The sequence below is a fragment of the Apaloderma vittatum genome, unplaced genomic scaffold, assembly GCF_000703405.1.
Source record: "Apaloderma vittatum isolate BGI_N311 unplaced genomic scaffold, ASM70340v1 scaffold8346, whole genome shotgun sequence".
In the NCBI taxonomy this organism is placed as follows: Eukaryota; Metazoa; Chordata; class Aves; order Trogoniformes; family Trogonidae; genus Apaloderma; species Apaloderma vittatum.
In genome coordinates, this window is record NW_009719943.1 from 1 (window position 1) to 22,444 (window position 22,444).

At 37.1% G+C, this 22,444-nt stretch overlaps 1 protein-coding gene across 1 annotated transcript in view; it reads left to right on the plus strand.

Annotated features, from left to right (window-relative positions):
- The first annotated feature begins 311 nt into the window (after positions 1 to 311).
- The window catches only part of SCAF4 (SR-related CTD-associated factor 4), a 44,989-nt gene continuing 22,856 nt past the window's right edge, over positions 312 to 22,444 (plus strand). The window contains 12 exon segments of the mRNA XM_009870839.1: positions 312 to 362; positions 10,352 to 10,435; positions 11,036 to 11,080; positions 11,971 to 12,132; positions 14,385 to 14,520; positions 16,918 to 17,057; positions 17,594 to 17,770; positions 18,118 to 18,218; positions 18,717 to 18,764; positions 19,950 to 20,058; positions 20,406 to 20,573; positions 22,033 to 22,118. Of these exon segments, the coding sequence (XP_009869141.1) occupies positions 312 to 362; positions 10,352 to 10,435; positions 11,036 to 11,080; positions 11,971 to 12,132; positions 14,385 to 14,520; positions 16,918 to 17,057; positions 17,594 to 17,770; positions 18,118 to 18,218; positions 18,717 to 18,764; positions 19,950 to 20,058; positions 20,406 to 20,573; positions 22,033 to 22,118 (1,307 nt within the window).

Sequence of the window (22,444 nt, forward strand, 5' to 3'; positions counted from 1 at the left end):
CGCGGCCCGAGTTTCCGCACGGGCCGGGGAGTGGGGGGTGCTGAGGGGACCTTTGGATCTTCCTGTCTGCCCTGGCCGCCCCCCTCCAGTTTTCTCCTCCCCTGCCTGGAGAGCGTTCCAGCCGGGATCCCTGTTGCAAGGCGTTCCCACTGCCTGGGTGGTGTTAAGGAGGGGGAAGCCGCGTTTCAGGGCGCGAGGCGCTTTTTATTTCCTCGCAGTGGTTTGGCGAGAAATGTGCCATGTGAACAGGCGGCAAGTGGGATAGGCTGGAGAGCAAAAACTGCGAGGGGGGTTATCTCTATATAGAAACGATGCTCCGGGATGGGACTAAGGGATCGACCCCAGCAGGAGGGATACAGGAGGTAGGTCTGGAAGGGTAAGGTGTTCGGTAGGTCCTTTTCTTCTGATGATGCCTTTTTTTTTTTTTCTGATTCCTTAGCCAGTCGGGATTGGAAACAAAATGGACTGTGATTGGGTGTTGTTTTTTTAAAAATTTACAACAAGTAACAAAGTGCTCTAGCTTCTACTTTATAAAGTTTTTGCTACACGACTTAAAACGATTCTTAGATTAGATGACACTCCTCCCTCAGTTTGACGATTTGACTTTTGCAGATCCTGTGTGGACTACAGAACATGCGTATTCTTGTTGCAGATAATCAGTTAAAGCTAAGCCAGAGCCCATTCCAGAATGTTTAATGCGTTTTGAAGGTTAGGTTGCTGTGCATGTTTGCTGAACAGAAACAGGAAAAATGGCAGACTGCTCTCATGTGATGAAGTCATGCTGTGTAAAGTTCATTCTCTGCAACTGCTTGTCCTACACACACACACACAACTGTGAATCTGCTCATCCTTAACACAATTATAGAAATACAAAGGGAAAAGTAGATAGCATATGCCTCCTATTTACAGTTTTATTTTTATTTATTTGCCCTTGTTATGGGTGAGTTGTACTGTTTTGAACCAGTGGTATGGAAGGGTACAAAGCAACCTTCCCAAATCTGTTGAAATAGAATGACACTGTACGGCGTTTTCACTTTGTGTGTAAACAGAAATATTCTTACCTGTCCAAACATAAACAGAAGTTCTAGCAGATGATTGTCTTCATTTGTTTCAACGTGTTGCTACCTGATAAAACTTAATCGTCCTGCCAGTGCTTAGTGTTTCTCAAACAATGAAAAGCACTTCTGTTGGTGATCTGGTGGTGAAAGTATGTGTAACTTCAGAGGGAAGGCAGTGTTTCTGGGTGTTCTGTGACTGATGTCCGTTTTAGAAAAGGTAGGTTTTATTTCATACATCTTCTCAGATATGGCAAAAGTGTGATGCTTTTTTTGGATACAGTTAGAAATATTGAGTGAAATTCTGATGGCTGGCTGCTGAAGGGTAGTAAAACACAGGATTTTGTTTCAACGTCAGTTACGGAGAAGTTTTACTCTTGCTCAAATCCCTGTTCTGCCATCATTGGTACGTATGACTAGTTCCATAGGACTACTTATGCGCAAAGCTAGCATGTTAATAAATTCAGGGCTTGTGTAATTAGTGTCCTGTTCTCAGAAGGTGTGTTTATTATATTAGCTAAGAACATAAAATCTGGTTCTTAAACTATTCTTTTAACTTTCTGGCATGTGTTGCCTGAAGCTGTGTGTGCAAAACAATACGTACTAAAGTAGAGTCGGAAACGTCAAACTTTTTTGAGGAGGGTAAGATTTATAGTCAGATATTGTTCCGTTTGGGGGCTTTCTCAGTGAAAGCAGAGAAGGTGAAAGAGCTGTTTTACAAAAGGTCTCAACGTTGTTCACAGAATGGTGGGAATAGCGTGGACCTAGTGAGTGTGTGAAAACTCATTTTGTCTGTAAGGCTGTCTTGTAATGCCTAGACATTCTGAGGACTACAGAGGTACCAGTCTCTGTTCACTGAATGGTTAATTATTTTATTGAGAGTGGAATAGCTTAAACAGTGAAGATTGGGGTGTCTGCTGAATATCCTGTAGGTCAAGAATTCCTGAGTTTGCTGGCTGTACAATACCACTGTAGACAAGAGAATTGTGACTTTGTAATTGCAACTTTAAGCAACAGCCATGAGTTTTGTGCTGTACTTCCAGTGTGTACCAGAAGGCAATGTGCTTCCAGCTTTACTGTCTTTTCTGTGGAGGTGGCAGCTGTCAGCTCTTTGCCACATTGCTTCAGGTGATAGGATCGTTTGGGTTTTTTTGGGGTGGGTGTTTATAGTAATTTCTTGAATGGTGAGAGGTCTGAGTTCAGATCATGGTTGTAAATTGGGTTTTTGGATTGATACCCTCTTCTCAGGCATAAGAGCATAAAGAGGAAGAGAAAAGCACCAGCAGCACTTTTCTTTATGCAATTTGAACCATTTTGTTTTGGCTGAAGCTTCTCACCCAGTCCAGTAGAAACTATTAGTAGTTTTGACTGACTTAGGTTCCAGTTCTGCTCAGAAGTTTAGTTTCTGCCCTTTGGGTTATAGGCTTCTGAAGGTACGCAAGATTGTGTTGCAGTGAAGTAACAAGTTTCTGCCTGTCAGCTAATCGTGATAAGTGTGTGATCTTAACTGCCCATCTCAATTGTGAGGTAAAACTTAAGTACAGAGGTTTAAGCTAGCATGCTGCACGTAGCTGTTGTGGCAAACTAGGAAAGAACACTTGAGTCAATTAGTTTTGGCTCTGGCAATGGATGGTAACTTGCCCGAGTTGTGCTACTTGATTGTGTGTGATTGTGTTGCCCATTCCCTTAGTCCTGTTCTTTCTACCTAAATTTTGAATGCAAGCTTACCAGTAAATGTACCACTTAAAAATTCTCATTTTTCTGTGGGAGCAAGCACATTTTTTGTATTGACCAAACATGCTGCCTGCTTTATTTTTATCCAGCTGTGCTCTGAGCAGGTATTGCCAACTGAATAGGTGGGATTTGGCAGGTATGTGGTGTAGTGTATATTCCCTGAGGAAGTTAGTTCAGACTGTATCCTGGAAGAACGAGTTAGAATCGATGTACTGTTAACGTGTATAGGTTGTGTTAAATTAATAGTTTAAGGGAATCACAAAAGGTAACTGGATAATGGTACAAAACTTTACTATGTTTTCAAGAAAGGAAGTGAATATTTTTTCTGGAAAAAAAAGCGATCAAACTGTTTGCAGGATCATTGAAAGCTGTGGCATTCTAGTAGCAATACTTGGTAAGAGAAGTGAGATGAACAGCTTTTCAGGAGACATGCTGGACTTAGGAGCACAGCACTGATAGTAGGAAACAGAGTCTAAGTTTGAAAAACATTTGTGCAGAGAAGATTCTCTTCTATGTTCTTTTATGATGTCGTTTTCATAAGAATGTCTTCTGTAGAGGTGTTTCTCCCGAGTGATTCAGAGTTTTTCAGTAGTCTTTCTGGGCCACAGAAGTAACTTAGTTGATGAAGTACTGTTTAGCGTCATTGCCTGGAGTTCCTACCTGGTCAAATTTAAATCTCACTTAAATTTCTGAAGAATGTAGCCTGACAGCTGTGAATTTTATAGTCATCTCTTAGCTTCAGCAGCACCTAGTACTTGGTATACTTCACAGCTGATGGTCAAGAATTTAAAACTTGCATTGATCCTCTGAGACATAGCTTAGTGACAGAAGTTTAGCAGACATCATTATATTTCTCATTTTCTTAGTTGCTCAAGGAAGACAGAGGACTTGAAAAGGAAAGGAAGCACTGAATTGTATAGGGGAAGAAAAATGTATGTGGCAAACAGATTTTCTTTGGACCTGTGCCTACTTTTTAAAAATATCTGCCCTTTTAAAAACCTGATCATGCATTACTACTAATTGTGTTTTGTTAACAAAGTAGTATGGTATCCAGGCTTTTTAGTTGTGTCTTCCATCATCCTTCTTTTCTGTAGGCACATGAACATGGAACTACGGTTATACATCTGAGTGACTCGCTGTATCGGGTGTTTTTAAATGCATAAATAAAATACTTTTTAAAAAATAATGAATTAATGTGCAGAGTACTGACTGTGTCATATGTGTATGGAGCCTGCTTAGAGAAATGTTCTTGGACAAATAATACTTGACAAAATTGTTGAGAGCATGTTAGACTGCTCTCTGAAAATTGGAGAAGGGAAGATTGCACAAGAGTATTGTAACAATGACCTGAGTGCTTGATAGCCGCTAATCACCAAACACCGTTTCTTTCAGTAAATAGTGTTTCTATTGGTGCTGCTTCTTTTCTGTTTTGTTTTTTTTTTAATTTAGTAAGTATACAAAATTGAGCTGTACCTCTTTATTTGTCAATAAGGAGACCTTTTTATGGCAAAGAAACTTCAGCAAACAAGCAAAGCCAGGAAAGTCAGTTCAAGTCTTAAAAGGTTATTTTTACCTTCCTGCTATGTTATCTCATGCCTAAAACAGATAAACACACTTAAGATCATGCATCAAGCTTGAGGCACCTCAAAGGATAAAAACTTGATCTTTTTCCTTTTATGACAATGGGATAAATCTTACTGACTGACACTGTCTCATTTGTTTCCTAGTAGTTTAATGTTTGGAGAGTGCATGAGCTGCCTTCTTTCTCTGACCACGGTGTCTTAGGTTTTTCTTGTGGCACCTCAGTGCCTTCTTCATTGGCATACACACATCACTGTGTAGTTTTGCATTTCTTGTCATTAATTCACTAATGAAGCCAATAATATTCCTACTTTTCAACTTGCTCTTTTTCTAAAAAGCGTGTCTGTGCACAACCTGTCTTCAGGATTCAAAGGTAAAGCTGTGGGTAAATGTAAAAATAGTGATTCTGCCTTATGTTTCAGAAAAGGTAGTTCTCGGGTTTAGTGCAGAATAGACCCTTAAGGGGCATTAATTGTAGAATGGCAAAAATTAATAATTTGCTGCTTGAAAGACTGAATACTAAAGGCTGTCATCCTGTTCCTTCTCCCGTTACCCTTGCCTCCTAGGACACCTCACTCAGGGCTTATGAACTGGGACAGGTTCTATAGTTTGAGTTGAAAGGCCGCCTTATTCACTCCTGCCACATGTTTTCTGAAGTACTTCTGTACTTTGTATTGAATTTAAATTTGGGTGTGTTTGCTAGCTGCTTTTTAAATAGCAAGCAATATGGTTAATCTCCTTTTTGGCTATCTGCTATGGTTTAATGAGTGGCTCATCTTTGTTGTTCAATTGCATTTATTAGCCTGAAAACAAGCAGGTGGTTCTTCTGCCTTTTGGGTTCTTGGCTTTATAGATATTTTATCCTGTACTTTGGTACTGTTGTGAAAAGTATGCAGAAATACTCTTGAATCAATATTTTGTGTTGTGGCTTGAGTTCAGTAAGCTCTTTAATGCATTGTGTTGTGTGTGTGTGTGTGTGTGTGTGGTGCATGGTTTAATATGGAGCAACAAAACAATGATCGTTTTTAAAAATATGTGCTGCTCCAGTGCCCAGACTTCAGCGTATAGGGAGGGAAGTTGCAGAAGTGTTGGGAGATTCTTAAATTTAAATTATATCCTATGCTAGCGCTTGTGTTAAATGTATGTTGTGGTTAGTTGTTTTGTTGTTTTTTTTTAAGACTGCTTTGAACAAGTGAGACTATTACAACCAAAATAGGGAAGTTTTTCTTTTGACTTTTGCCTTAATGGTTTTGATAACATTTTGTGGCTGTTTCTACTAGTTTTTCTACAGTAGTTTTTCCTTGTGTGTGAATGAATCCATGCAGACTTCAGGATACAATTCTTCTTAAAATACTGAAATTATGGAAACTGAATAAAGATGCAAGTCTTAAATGGTCTTTGGGTTAATTAGTTCGTACATACAAGTGATGTTTCACTTAATTTTTTTTCCACTGCTGTCCCATGCCCTGTGTATCCCCTGTCCTAGTGGATGGAATACCCTGTGTGGTTTTCATTGCTAAATGAACGAACTGGGGCAGTGAGCAACAGAACTAAAAAACAGAATCATAGAATGGCCTAGGCTGGAAGGGAGCTTAGAGATCATCGAGTCCAACCTCCCTGTCATGGGCAGGGACGCCTCTCAACTAGATCAGGCTGCTCAAGGCTCCGTCCAACCTGGCCTTGAACACCTCCAGGGAGGGGTCATCCAGAACTTCCTTGGACAACTTATTCCAAAGTCTTGCCACCCTTGTAGAGTCAAACCTAAACTTCTACTTTTTTCTTTAGCCAGTGCTGTCACTGTATGAGGAAGGAAGGCAGGGAACAACTAGGAGCTGTTTCTTTTTTTTTCCTCCAGGCATTCAGTTATGGTCAGTAAAAGCAGGAAGTCAGTTCTAGCAGGTAGAGCTTTCCAGGGCAGAGCATTCCAGGGCCAGGCTCCTGTTGTGAGGCAGTGCATTGGAAACGCTCTCAAACACAGCAAATTATTGTTACCTTTGTTACAACCATCGCTCTTCTTTTCTGTTTTAAGTAACGTGTCACCTTTTGTGTCTAGGTTGTTTCTTGAGCTGATCCTGGTGCCCTTAGAGGAATTAAATGTGTTATTGGAAGGAAGGTCCTCTGAAAATAGTTTTCTTTTCATATATTGGTTTGGGAAATGTCTATGAAAGAAGAACCAAATCTTATTGAACATATGCAAATGTAAACTACATGAATGTTTTACTGAACACTTTCTTTCCCCTTTTAACAGTCACAATCCATGAAGAACTAGTAAGGTGGTTAAATTTTAGATTTACCTGTCTTTAAAATGTGGTTTTGACCTCATGTAACTATGATACTGAAAATTAAATAAAAATCAGCTTTAAAATAATAATTTGGTGTTCTAAAGTCATATGAAAAATCAAAAAGGCAACAAAGTTTTGATGCATTATTCCAAAAGAGAGTGATGGGAGTGTGTGTAAGGAGAGAGCAAATATGTGTGCGTATGTATATAAAGCTGTACACACACGCACACATATACATATATGTGTGTATATATGTGCCTATACATTTATATATAAGAATATTTGCATCACAATTTAATGCATATTTCAGCTGTAATTTCATACTGAGCTGGAAAAACCTGTGTGTAGTGACCTCATTGCTTTTACTCTGCTTTCGTTGCTGTTGCCCAGAGTTGTCTTTAACAGCGAAGGAACAATTTATAGTGATCTGCCTAATCCTGTTCTTCCAAAGCCCTTGTTTATTCCTGCTTTATTAGCCTATGTTCCAGCTTCTGGTGTTTTTTAATTGATGACTTTCCCAAGCTATCATGTTCTTTATTGTACCCTCCCTGGCTACTTCAGTGCATCTAGCTGATTTCCCTTTTTCCTGACCTCTGGCAGCTTTTTCTCCTTAGATTTTTTTTTTTCTTTTAAGTTTTTCACCTGCTTGCTACTTTTTTTTGGGGATACCTTTCAAGATGCTTCTTATTTTTTGCTACCACTTGTCTGTTGTCATCTCCTGTCCTGCTACCAGCTCTCTAAATGTCCTGATTCTTTCCAGTTGTGTTTGTGAAATACGAACACTTGTGCTCTTTCACACTGGCTTCTTTGTTCTTGTTGTATGGGACTGACTTTTTTTTTCTGGAGGAGCAGTTGCTTCTTGGTGTGCAAAAGGAAAGGATATGGAGTGCCTGTCTTAATGTTAGCTGCTTCTTTCCTCTTTCATCTCATTTTTCGGGTCTTCTGGTGGTTTGTTTGTGGGTGCTGGATTTGGGAATTCCTTTTTTGGGGGGAGGTCTTTCATTACTTCTTAAAACAGATTTTCATGAGTTTTAGTAATAGCACTGGCTTTGTTCATTGAGAGTCTGTGACTGTTTTAAAGAAATACAATTAAAAATTGAAATTAAGCGTTTGTTTTTTTTTTTAAAAAAAACAAGTCAACTTACAAACACGTCTCTCCTGTCTTTTATCTGACAGTTTCTGTACTGTGATTTCTCAGCCAAAAGGGATGATGTTAGCGGAAGTGTGCCTTACAGCTTGAGTGGCTTAAAAATCAAACATTCTGGCACAAGAACTTTACTTTTATGGAAATTAGTAATGAAAAGTCACGGTCTTGACTTGATGTTGGAGTTGGAAAAGGTATCTGGCTGCCGCTGTCTTGAAGGACAATTTTCTGCCTTTTGTGTCTCCTAGAATAGGAATTGAATTAAGAAAGTAAAAACTTTCTTGCCTACTTCTTGTATTTTGTTGGTGTAAGGCTTTCATTTTGTATTGCTGAAAGTCTTGTCACTTTACTTGCCTTTAGATATTTGACGAATTTTTTTTATCTTCAGAATTATTTTTTTCTTAACTGAGAGAGTGGAGAAATCTGTCAAGTTGATCACTTCATGGGTCTTTTGGAACTTTAATATAAAAATAAGTGATATGTTTTAAAATGACATTTATTGTTATTTTGCTTTGTGGCAAATAATGTATTCTGTTTTTGGCTGGCATTCAAGTACTGTGAACAACAAAAATTATGTAATGTAAACCCATTTTTTCTATGATTTGTGGGGAATAGTTCAAGGTAAAAATGATTGTGTGTTTGTAGGAAATGCTGGAGATATCCATGTTTTTTCTGTGCTATACAGATCATGACATAATGATTCTACCTTTTAGTAAGCCACAGCTTAAATAGGAGTTTAAGTTTATGGGAGGAGTAGAAAATAGAAAATAATATTCAATTAATCAAAACACCTGACCGTGAGCTATGATATAGAAGGAAGAATTAAAAAGTAGTGCTGGGGTGTCTTGGCTTCTCCTTCGGCTAGGAAGATGGGAACAATCCCGACAAGCCAATGTGGATTATGCTTCTGGATCTAATGCCTGGTAGAATGGAGAGGTGTGCACAGTACACCATAAAAACATGGTGTGGCATATGGTGTAGTTTTTGCCACTGTGAAATTACAACAGGGAGTCAGTCGATAGAGCTCACTGTAGATCCATAGTAGGCAGAGTGGTGTGCAAAGTGGTGAGAGGCGTGTTGGATTTTGATGTCTTCTGGTGTGTGTGCACATGTGTTTATGTGTGATTCTGATGACTGTGGGACTGTTTAAAAACAAACCTCCCCAAATTCTCTATTTCCCTGTTCTTTTAAAATGCTCTGCAGGAAGAAAAGTAAAATGAAAGTATCATACTGTTCAGCTACTGCTGACGTCCTCAGGAAAATGTATCCCCTCTTCCTGCAGCTTTCTGTGTTCAGCCCTTGGCAGATGTTTCATCAACTCCGGCAGTTCTGTGTGCAAGTTCTAGTTTCTGTCGATTTCTGAAATACGAAGCTATTACTAGTTTTTAGAGTTACGGTCAATACTAGAAGACAGAATGGTGTCTTCTTGAGTGCCTAGGGTCAAGACCTTTGGAAAGTGTTTTGTAATAAATTTCCTCATGCAAGAGATTAAGTCATGGTGGTGCTGTTTATGAGAAGGAAGTTTGGGATTTTTGTTTTTGCTTCCAGTCATACTTTTAGACTTGAAGAGCTAGAACATCCTACCTGTATCCTACATGTTTTTAATATAGAACATGCTTTCTGTGAATTTAGACCTTTTTTTTTTTTTAAAAAAAAAAAAAGAGAAGTATTCGGCATTGAAGAATCCCTTTTTGTGCTTAATGGGCTTAACAAAGCAGAACTCTTCTTAACTTCCGATGTGATTAAAACTCTCTGGAATAACATGCCTGGGCTACGTGTATAGAAATGAGATCAGAATTATTCTGTAAGTCAGGCTCACAGAATGCCTCCAGCTGTCATATGTAAAGATTAGTATCTTCTGAAAACTTTGTACTTGGAGAATTAATTTCTCCACTGGATGATATTAGTTTGGAGAATGGTGTAGAGGATTCTCCAAAACAGTTGGTGCAGTGATTTTAATAATAGTATGATAATAGTCATAGCAAGTGAAACGGTGAACATCTCCATTACAGACATTTACAATGCCTGTATATGGTGGGATAATTTGAAAGCTGAGTATTGATTTGATTGCCTTGATGGATGGAAGGTATCCTGTTCTTATGCACATTGGTTTAAGGTTATAATATTATGTCAGTCTAGCTATCTGTAGGGCCATCCCAGTGTTTGTATTTGGTAAGCAGATACTCAGGCTAATTTAAATCCAGCTGTGGTTATTTCTGATTTATGTTGCTTTTGTAAAATAGCAAGTTCCCATACCATAAGAGTTAGCAGTGCGTGTACCGTAAGTTAGCAGAGACTAAATTTTAGAGGCAAATGGAACTTTTACAGCAGCCTTATCAAAATCTGGTGGATCAGTGAAGATGGATTAGTTCACGAGAAAAATAGCTTTGAACATTGCCTAGAAAGATCTGCCTGTTAGTCTCTTGTTTTCAAGGGCCAGACGGCATTGTGTTGATACGTAGTGTGGAATGTCAATAATCAATCAATTGTCTGAAATGTTGTCTTTTTGCTTCAGTGCTTAAACTTAATTTTTAATATTTGTTTTCTCTGTTTAGCTCTTTTCACTGATGGAGATGAAACCCCCTATTTCCAGAGCAAAAATGATTCTCATTACAAAAGCTGCCATTAAAGCTATTAAGGTAAAGTACAATGCAACAAACTTGAAACTGTAACAGTAGCAGTATTTTATTATTTTACTTCTAAGTAAATGCATCTCTGGATTTCCCAGTATTAGCTCCATGGATTTTTTTATTCCAGTTGGCGTTTAGAATGTTATCTAGAAACAAGTGGGTGGTGAATATCATTTCTTGGTTTTAGTCTAGTAGGATAATGCCAGCTTGATTTTTCTTTTTTTTTTTTTTTGAATCATTGCTTATTAATGCTACACCCACTAGGGTGTTGTGATTTCTTCGTAATAAAATTTTAAGCATTAAAGCATAGTGGACTTGCTTAGAAAGAAAATCCAGAAAGCTCTCGTTAATACTCTAGTAGCAGTAGTCTTGTGTGTACACGCTGGCATAAATGTGTCAGAAAGGATGGCTTGTTTCTGTCTGTTCCACTGGTAAGGTATTTCTCTATGCTTGATTAACTTAGCTTGATAACATATTTCAGTTTAGAATGTGACTACAGTATTTTGTGGCCCTTCCTAAAGGGTAGTAAGCACAACGTATTAAAATACTCCTAGAATGATGTGCCACTGTTGAGTAGATGCTAAATTAATTTATGCTTTTTTTTTTCAGCTCTACAAGCATGTTGTCCAGATTGTAGAGAAGTTTATCAAAAAGGTAAAAAAACCCCAAATCTACCAATAAAGATATTGTGTGTTACTGGATGTAATTAGTAATGCTAATAAATAACAAAAGAAGCTTCTGTTATTCAGGAATTGAGGGAGGAAATTCTCTTTTCTTAGGATTTTATACATTTTGATATCTCAGTCTATATAATGTCCTTATTTTAGATTTCTGTAGTACCTGTAGAATAGGAGGGGAGAAAAAAAGTGAAACTCCCCCTTCCTCCTCTACCCAGCAGCTGGAGAGGAAACTGGAGGTGCTAAACTTCAAATTAATTTTCACTGGCTAAAATAATACATATTTTCAGAAAATACAATTTTTATGCTCTCCTAGGCATGTAAACCAACACACTACAATGCAGTAACTCACAAAAACCAAACTGTCATGCTGCTTAAAATTCCTATGAGTGAACAGGGAAAATAGCCCTTTTCAAAAATTCAGAGTCCTTCGGAGGCCTCCGAAGAGAAGGGTTTTGCATTCGATTCTTGAGTTGGTGGAAGTCATTCAATGCAGTGAGTATGAGGCAGCTTGATAGCAGAGTTGTGACAGGTTACACTGTAATGTAATAGACCTGGTGTTGGGTCAGTTGTTAGGAAACTAAAGGTACTTTAAAAACAGTGACTGAGAAGATAAAGACTGCTTCAAGCTATACAGATATGTTTACTCTGTCCCAAATGTGTGTTCTCTTTTTCTGTTTCTGTAAACAAAGCGAAAGTAAAGCACTAAGAGAATTCTATGTAAAATAAATTAAAACAAATGAACTTTTTTTTTTTTTCTCTACTCAAGTATACGAAATACAGGTTTTGTGTAAGAATCTGAGGTGAATGCATGTTACCTTTTTTAGTATGACTGCATAATGGAAATATAACTTTTACTTTTTTCAGTGCAAACCAGAATATAAAGTCCCTGGCTTATATGTTATTGACTCTATTGTTCGTCAGTCTCGGCACCAGTTTGGAACGGACAAAGATGTTTTTGGGCCAAGATTTTCTAAAAATATTACTGCCACATTCCAGTATTTGTATCTCTGTCCATCTGAAGATAAGGTATAACTTACAATTTCTCAAGTGTTGTTGTGAATTGATAACAATGCTACCTTGGTTTTTCCACTTCCGTGAAAGCTAATTTGGTGATTCTCTATGTCCATGGTAGTGAATGTTGTTATAGGAAATGGTGAAACATGCTGAGAAAGATTATCAAAGGTAATAGTTAAATCAAAGTTCTAGTTCAAATATTTATTTTGCCTAACTTCATCAGTTTGTTTTGCCCATGCGGACACTTCCAACAGTGTGTGTGAATGTCCCAAACCTTTTCTCTCCCACAAAAAATAAGTCGTGGAGGCAAAGCTCTGGTGTTGCAGACAGTGAAGGTTCTGTTCCCAAATATTTTCTAAGAAAATCATCACATTGATTTCTTCAGTCTCTACAAATCCCATACATGCAAGTTTTCATTGCTTTTCTGCATTATCAAGACTGATTTAAGGCCTTGGTTTTCCTAGTTTTGCTGTACTTGCTGATTGAACAGAAGCTCAGAAAATATCCTGAGCTCATAATGGTTGCTACCAAGACAAGATGGCTTTTCGGTCTTCTGTCAGGACAATTTCAAAGGACTCTCAAGATACTCTTATTTAAGAAATTGCGAATTGCTTTCCAGAAAGTCACCTACTTGCTCTACTACAATTGTACTAGTGAAAGAGCAAAATACTCTTCTTTCTTTTTTTTTTTTTTTCCTAACTGACTTTTCCTCTAACTTTTTAAGTACCATTTGGAAAGTCTTTGATACACTCTGTTTTTCTAATATGGAACATTTAGACCTTTATGCCTTGAATCTGACACTCTGGAGCTTCTGGATTAAGGCCCTGGTGAAATAGAGCAGTCCCTTCTTCTGTCTGTCTTTGTGGTTACCATTTTGTTCATCTGAATGAATTAGACTGTCCTTCTCCTTTATGGAACTACCTGATACTTCACTGCTAAAATAATTAAGATGCTTTCCTCTAGGGGAATAATATGGTTTATAACATCCTTACTTTAATGAATTTACAGTACCTAAACAAAAAAGCTGATGAACAGGTATACACAACTATGGTTGATGTCCAAAGAGAGTGATTTTTTTTTTTTGTATATATATACATAACTTTAAGATTAATATATGATTGAAAACAAGCATATTAAATTTACTCATTTTTTGGCCTTCATATTATTTTCAAGTCTTCTGGAGAGATAGAATAACCAAAGCAAAATAATATGTTTCAAAAGTAACTGATTTTCAGACCAAAATCTTGTTTTCAGAATAGGTGTTTCATCTTTCTCTCTAATTGATCTTGCAGTAGAAAACATTGTGTGGAATTCTTTCATCACTTACTTCATGAAGGTACAGGTGGATTTGCATGGGTGATTATAACTGAGTCACAATAAGGCACTTTATTGTTGAAACAAGCAGAAACAGAATCAATCCATACTTAGCAGCTATAGTAGAGCTAAAAAGTACTTAAAACTTGTATATGTGCACAAGTCAGATGACTAAGTATGCAAAAAGGGCAAATATGGCAATATAACATGTATTACGACTTTTACCTACTTCCATGTTCCAGGTGAAGCAGCACATCTAGTCAGATATTATTGTTTAGTACTGGACTAATTTCTAGTTTGTTCCTGAAAGCTTCGTTATTCTTAATGTTAAAAAAAGAAGTGAGCTTAAAATAGCAGCTGACAGTCAGAGGTTCTAATTTAATCTTTCTGCAATGATCAGAATGTTTTCTGCCTGATCTTTTGAATAATATTGGAGATGAGTATTTTTCTGCTCTCAACATAGAATTGGTTGAGTTAGCAGAAAAAAAAATTAAGCAAACAATCTTCTAACTTTAAAGCTTTGTTCTAGCGTTTTATGGTCTAATTACCTCTCTATTCATTAGAGTTTCCAGCTCATCTTCGTTTTCTTTCCCTGTCTTAGTGCATTTGCTGTTTGTTTCACCCCTTTGTCACTGTTATGTGAAGAAATAGTGAGGCTGATGTGACCACCTCTTTTGTATATCAAACCTGGATTTTCTGACTGGCCGGAACAGTTTTAAAAAAATTTTTTGCACAATTTGCTTTTTATTAAAATGGATAGTGAAATAAGTTGGTAGTTTTATCTTTGCCTTGTAAAAGGTCTTCCTGACCTACGTAACAACATAGGAGTTGTTAAAAGATATGTCTGATTATGTTGAACTCCTGTACTGTTCAAACCTTTCTTCTCAATCTATGGAAAGTAAATTTGGGAAAACTGTATTTAGTGTTGATGCTTGCTTTTGTTTCAACAGAGTAAAATAGTCCGTGTCCTGAACCTTTGGCAAAAAAATGGAGTATTTAAAATAGAAATAATTCAACCTCTTCTGGATATGGCAGCAGGAACTAGTGCCACTGCACCAATGACAGAAAATGTTACTAATAATGAAGGTATAAATTACATCATAACTTCTTTTAAAAGAGTGAATGATAACAGCTTGTTTGTTTTCACATTAAAGCACCTATCATTAATTTCAGCAGTAGCATATTAATAATCTCAACTCTGTTGTCACGGTTATGTGGAGCAGGTGAAATCCTTCTGAATAAATGCTGATACTATACTTCAAAAATTATCAGAATATGAGCACTTCATTGGAACATACCAGAAATTTGAGTTGTATGTATATGTACGTACATTTGTGCACACTTTACATGGAGACAACGTAATTTTCCCTCCTTAAACCTTGATATTTTTTTCTTCTGATTCAAAATATTTTTCTGTTGTTCATCAATTTTCTAATTCTTCTATTATTTTTTTTTCGACTCTGAGCAAGTGAAGTGTGATCTGTTAAAAGCTTCATCTTTCTTTGAACCAACTTAGTATCTGAAAGCAAGAGCTATGTCTCAGTATGCAGCTCTGAAATGTTTTAACTGGTATTTCAAATCCACATTCTTGAACAGTAAAGTTATGGCTGGCAGTAGGCTTTTACACAGGCTACTGGTTAAAAACCACTGACCTAAAGAGTAAAGTAATGACAGCCTGTTCACAGTATTTTCCCTGACCTATTTTATGCCAAATAAAAAGCTGGTAGTGAGGTTACTGAGTTGTGGATGAGAATGCGCATACCACAATTCTCTTTCTCTGGAGGGCCTTCTTTTTGACTTTGCACTCTATATTTCAAGCTTAGCTTTAATAACTTCTGTATTTATTGCACTCACGTATGTTGGAGCAGGACTGGCAAAAAAAGTCACGAGAGTGAGTGAGGTGTGGTGACGGACAACAAAACAGTGATACACAATAGCATAACTGAAATTTCTCAGTGTTTAGGAAAGTGTTGACATGTGCTATAAATGGGGTAGGGCAGGGGGAGGCAGTGTATTAGCATCTGAGCTAGGGTGCAGGCTGGTGGCTACACAAATTCAATCTGATACAACATCTGAGTGGCGCTGTTTTTTCCATTTTTGTCTCATCGCTAGTAGCTAACAGGTTGGGTGCCTTCTGTATGGATTTTCATGTACAGAATTACTGATTTCGGTTAATTTATTCACATGTACCAGAGGGGGTAATCTGGCCCTGAAAGAAATATGCTAATGAATAATAATAAATATATTAATACATTATGTGTAACAGAATCTGTTTGGCTCATGATGCTGCAAAGTTTGTTTAGCAATAAAAGAGGGAGAGAGAAAAATGCAGATTTTCTCCCTTGAGCAAGAAAATATCCTTCTGAATATATACAGGAAATAATTTGGAAGCTAATTTACATTTAAAAAAGCAATCACATATCTTTTTGCAGTATTTTTATGTAGTAACTGACTTCTAGGAAAATATTATTCAATATGTTTGTCTCTTGCTGCATGTCAAGACAGCAGTTATTTAAACTGCGAACAAGTGAATGGTTTTAAAGAAGTTGGTATTGTGAGGTGAACATTTGCTTATTGTCTCAAACTAAAAAAATATTTTAGTCTGTGGTTTTTTTTTGGTTTTTTTTTTAAACTCTCTATGCTTGTACAGTTTTATATTAGGCCATTAAAATATATTTGCTGGAGAATAGTTACTTGCTCACAGCATGGGGAAATTGGTGGTATTACTGGTAATTCACTTTGTACTGGAAAAGCAAAGAGAATGGGAAAGTTGTGCATATAGTCAAAACTAATAGCGTGTCTTAAAATGTCAGTTTTAGTAAAGCTGGGTGGAATTGAGAGTCTCTTTCTGGAAGAATTTCTAAAAATTATTTTTGTGGTAGGAGGATTTATTTAACAGATGCAGATTTGGTTTGTGCCTGTGCAAAAGTGGCATGTACAGAAAACTTACTGAAGAGTTGCTTGTCAAATACTTTTTAAAAACTTTTTAATTATTACCAGGTGTTTCAGCAAAAGTTCGGTTACAGCTAGAAAACATTAAGAGAAACCCATTTGGTCTTAGAAAGAACCGTTAGATTGATTTAAGATATTAATCTGAGAGTACTGAGTCCGGAACTTTGTAACAAGAATTTACATTTTAAGTGTTTGGATACTTATTGCTTAACGCTATTTGAGTAATAATTTTTCTCTTAATTTTTCTAAAATTGTACGATTATAAACATGGAGTTGTGATCTAAGGTACCGTGCTGGACTAGCTTTCAGAAGGCCATTTTTCATTTTCTTTCTTAGTGTACACATGCAGATGTGAGCAGTGAATGGAGCAGTTAAAAGCAAAATGAATAGAACATACAGTTGAGGTGCTTTAGATAGGACTTGTGGGGTTAAATAGAGTATTGTAGGTAGACATTTGTTTGGAGGAGGTAGATGTATGCACAGAAGAGTTTGAGTAACGTAACAATTTCTCAATTCCTATGAAACTTTCAGGTTCACCACCTCCTCCAGCAAAGGTTGCTTCAGAGCCCCCTCAAGTTACTGCTAACTCAGTACCTTCTGTGCCACAGTTGCCCAGTTCTGATGCCTTTGCAGCTGTAGCTCAGTTGTTTCAAACGACGCAAGGACAACAGGTAACCTGTTTGTGTTTAGTTCTCTTTTAACTTCGTTTCTTAGATTAAATGAAGGGAGGGGGATGATGGAAGTAATATTGTTGATTTGAAGCAAAACACGGAAGTCTCCCTAAGGTCGTCAGTAGAAAACTAAGAGTTAAAGTTGGTGTTTGAATGATCTGTGACCCTTCTATCCAGTAATTATGGTGTTTGAGGAAAAATCAGTTATATATTCCTAAATAATTAGTTCTGAACTGATGCAGTTACAAAGTTTCAAGAACTGGTAGAATATAGAATAAAATGTTGAGTCTTACTGTTTGGTCCACTTAAACGTTTTTGATGTTGCAAGGCCTGAATACTTGGAATCTGCTGAATTTTGCCACTGAAATATTTAAGAAGTAACTTTTGGTCTTGCGAAAAGTTTCTCCATGGTTCAGCCAGGTGGTTGTTGGTGTTTATCCTGTTCCATAGTCTGTTTGACTTAAAGTTTATATCCTGCAACTCTTTTGATACCATGTGTTTGTATAATAATATAAATGTAATTTTATATATTGTAGCTTCAGCAAATTCTTCAGACTTTTCAACAGCCTCAAAAACCCCAATCACCGGTCATAGACAACACTGTGATGGCTCAGGTTCAGGCTATTACTGCTCAGTTGAAAACTACAGCAGCACAGCCACCAGAACAAAAGGCCGCTTTCGCACCACCTGAGCAAAAAACTTCATTTGACAAAGTAAGTTTTTATCGTTGTTTAACTTTTTCAGTTCGGTGGAAGGCTGTTTGATGGAAAGCTCAGTGTCTTCCGTTTCTTAGGAGAAAAATGATGCAAATCTTGTCTCTTTCTGTTTGAAGGTTGGCTCCTTGTATTTATAGCTTTTGCATTTTCTGAAGTTGAATAAAACTGGATTTGGACAGTTTCTGATTCTGTATTACGATATAGATTACTTTTTTTTTCCTCATTCTAAGCTTGTCTTTAATTTGAAAGCTGTTAGATGTATAGTAAGACTTCAATAATATGGACATTTTGGCTGCCAGTTATAAGATACAGAAAAATGGTTGTCTCAATGTCATTTCTTTCAGAAGCTGCTAGATCGGTTTGACTATGATGATGAACCAGAAGCAGTGGAAGAGTCAAAGAAAGAAGATTCAGCTCCTTCTCCTTCAGTTTCTCAGCCAGCTTTGTAAGTTTTGTGTCATAATGAAATGAAAAAATCTTTGTTCTAAAAATACTTTAGTTAGAAAGCTGATTAAAGTTCCAAGTTATTTCAGTTCCTAACTGTTAGAGTCCTAAGTTAAAATGTTATTAACAACTTTTGTTGATTTGTCTTTTTACTTTGGTGATCCAGTGTAGGTTTGGCATGTTGCATCGTTGATTGAGGAATGTGTTCTGTAGCAATAAGCTCAGTTTTAGTTTCAAGATGAGTTCCATGTTTTTATTGCACAGCTGAGTGTGTCAGAGCATTGTTAGTAATCAACTGGATTGGTTTGCTGGCTAGTGAAGAGATACTGTTTCAAATGTTGTGGTAGTTTTAACTACTAAAAAAATTGAAATTGACTTTACAGCTTTACCTTCTCAAATGTTAATTACCCATTCAAACTAACTCAGACTCCTGTTCCCTTTTGATATTTATTATAATAAAGTCTTATATTACATGATCACATACTAGTTTTTTCCACAGGACCTCTCTCTCATTCAGTGCACAGGCTGGATGGTGCTCAATACCTGGGTTAGTCAACGTTTCTTTTTTCCCCTGCTTCACTATGTGGCCCCATGTCCTACTTTCTGTATATGCCATCCTAACCCTCCTCTCAAAAACAAAATCACTAACTTTGTCATTAACTTTCTTGCTGTGTTGCTCACCTTAAGTACTTTAATATCCCACAAGTGTTAGTTAATTAAAATGCCTTTTGAGTAAATTGGTCGTGTGTTCTCTATAATAGAGATGGAACTCTGGAGTACAGAAAGATGAGGGAGGTTGAACATAAGCACTGCTTGTGTATGCCTGGGTAGAGATCATTGGACTAGGCTTTTCAGCATGTTTATGTTCTGTTTGTAGCACTTCAAAGCCTCTATCCTTATTACCTTATAGTTGTGTAAGATGCCTCTGAAGACTGGATTCCAGTAGTCTTATTTTGGGCTCATAAAATCAGTAGTACTCTCTGTGAAACAGTGGTCTGTCCAGAATCATTTAAGAATTGTACAGCATCTGTATTTTAAAATACTACAAACTTCCATGTCACATCACCATGAAATTCCTTTATTTTCCTGAAATCCTGTTCAGTTTCTTACACAAACTGCATCCTCTAAGCAGGTCCTATTAACTGCACAGACCTCATTAATTCCCTGAGCACTGTCCATTCTGTGTGTTGAATCAGGAAGCGTGAATGGCATTACTGTAATCCTTGTGTGATATACATATCCTTTTCTTCTCTCTGCTAAATTCCTCTCAAACTAAAGGTTGGTTGTTTGGGGTTTGATTTTTTTGATTCCATCAAAAGTATGGCTGATTCATTTTCCTTGAGGAAAAGGCTTACTTCTTTTGTTCTCAGAAGAGGAACTGGAAAGGAAGAAAGTTAGCCTGAGGCAGGTAACCTTCATGAAAGATTTCCGTAGGCTGGAAACTTTAGTAAGATCATTTATAAGTGCAGGGGAATGAAAGGCTTAAACCTCTATGTAGCATTTTTTAAATGTTAAAGGGCTACTATTATAGTGGAGAAGAGGTAATGAAGCCATTCGTTCTCCTTCTTTTGTTTTCACTTTTTAGAGAGAAAATAGGGTCATAATAGACATATGTTTTCAGACTAACTTTGAAGCACGAATGTCTAAATGTGCATAGAAATATGTGAAATAAAGGGAAAAAAATCTCTATCTGCTGACTTGTCTTTCTTACCAAAATATTTACTGGTTTTAGTGGATTTCCAGGAGAAGCTATACAACAGCCAGTATTTCCTCAACTCCCAAATATGGATCCTTTTCAGCAGCGAATGATGGGAATACAACAGGATCCAATGCGCCACCAGGTAACTTCAGGGTTTTCCCTTGGCCCTCTGCTGTGTTTCAGTTTCTGTTCTTTGTTATTTTCTTTGGTGCTTGAGTAAGGAAGTGGTGTTTCTATTAGTGAAAAGAGAATATGGCTTAGCTCTTCAGATTTCCCAAGAAACATTTTTGTTCTCTGTTTTAGTCAGTATTTGAACATTTTTATTTTATGTGCCTGTGCGCTTGACCTACTTCGTATTTCTCAGGCTTTTGGTCTTTCATTGTGACTTTGGAACAGAGAGAGAATTTTACTTTAGCAAACTCAGAAAGCTAATGTAATTTTTTTTCCCTAAATGGAAGTTTTTGTATTGGTATTTTTTCTTCTCCAAAGGTTCCGCTTCCTCCTAATGGGCAAATGCCAGGTTTTGGTCTCCTGCCTACCCCGCAGTTTCCACCGATGGCTCAGCCTGTGATTCCACCAACAGCACCTGTACAGCAAACTTTTCAGTCTCCTTTTCCAGTACAGAGTGAGTCCCACATGCAGAAACCACATCAGCAGGTGAGGGCCCCTTGCAATAAACAAACTTAAATGCTCTTAATACCTGTCTTTCTCAAATGTGTGCAGTTTGTTCAATGGAGGAAGTTCCCACGTCTGAGAAAAAGTTGCGTAGCTGCAATGCTACATGATGAGTCTGGTGTTTCAGAAGTCTAGCAAACCCAGCACACTTATGCTTTATGCCTCCTTTTGTGAAGGTCTTTGAATTGCTTTTTTGTTCTTCCACTTTCCCTCACTTTTGCTTTCCTGTCCCCATCATACTTTATTTTGTTCCATGGAATTCTAGCAATGAAATCTCATTCTGGAGAGAAACTATCTGGAAAAAGTTAAATTTTAAAGGTCTGATAGATTGCTAATACAGTGGAAATAGACCCAAGTCTGTAAAAGTTTTTAAAAATCCAAGTGCATGTATATGCACTCTCTTGTTCTTAAGATTTCGGAGGATGTTCTTGGTTCAGTAGCTGACTGCTATTAAGAAGAAATTAAAGATCAAGTCTATTTGTGACCCTGTATTTAAAAAAAAAGAAAAAGTTGAATGTATTTGCCTCTTTTGTTCCACAAGAAGGAATTCCTAAAATGAGAAATAGAAATGGTACCAAGCTGTCTTTATGTGGTGACCTGTGATACCACAGATTGTAGAAATAAGTTCTTGCTTTCCATTTAGAATAAAGGGACAATTCTCAATAATATCTTTGTAATTAGTTTTTAGTCTTGAATTCTATTGAATCAGTGTGTTCTGAGTCATGGCTTGTTTGGATGTTCGCTGTCAGGGTTGCATCAGGAAGTGTAAGGTTTAGGCAGGGCGAGGTATGTTCTGGAGTGGGAAGCTGTAGAGGATTTGGACTAGGTAGGAAGAGCTGTGTTCAACTTACTATTGAGTTTTTTAAGCAGGTTATTGCATTTTATGTACTGTTTTGATGACTTACTGCTTCACTCTTCAAATTTATTGTATCACTGTCTGCTTATATAGCAAAGTAAGTAGCGTCCTGTAACATCTTTGAGAAAGAGTTTTGTAGTAGACCTTACTTTGCCTGTGATTTTGATGACAGAGCGAGAAGCACTGGCTGACTTTATGGAGTGTAATCATTCAGTGGAGAGATATGTGGTGCTGAATTTGACTGAAATGCAGAAAACCAATCATTTGAAAATGAGAATTTTATGTAAATTATTTGTATATTTGTGTAAATTACTGTTTTCTAATTTGTGTATTTTATACAAACATTTTTGCAGTGTTTGTATTAAGTTCGTTTAATACTGAGCTCTCTCCATATTAGTGACTGCAGAGTAATGGTACAGCTTGTAAGGAGAATTGCATTATATTTTAATTTCACATATGTGACTATTCAGTATAATTTAACATAATTTAGTGTATTCAGTATAATGTTACAAAATTTAGTCTAGGCATAAAATGAAATAAAATGCTTGCACTGCTCACCCGTAACACCAGTCAACATTATTTTAGGATATGGAAGTGGAACAGCCACCTATTCAAGAGGGAAAACGGCACGTTTCTGACAACAGAAAGTCAAGATCTAGATCTGCGTCAAGGTAAATCAGTGAAAGTTCTTTTAGTGAGGATATATATTATATTAAGTATTGGATTTTAACTTAAGGAAGTTAAGTGTGTCATGTCCAGATACGTGAAAATGCTTTACTCATTCTGTGCACGTGCTGAAGAGAGTTATGCTGATTATGTGCAGCTCAGAGAATCTGGTGCTGTGCTGCCAAACCCACTGTGGGAATGGTAACTTTTAACTGAGGTGACGCTAAATAGCTGAGAGGTGAGCTGACTTCTTGAACTGTTGGTGGAGCTCAGTGCTTTAGGACATTAGTCCTCTTACCTGTGTTTTGAGTTGACTTCTTGCATACCCAGC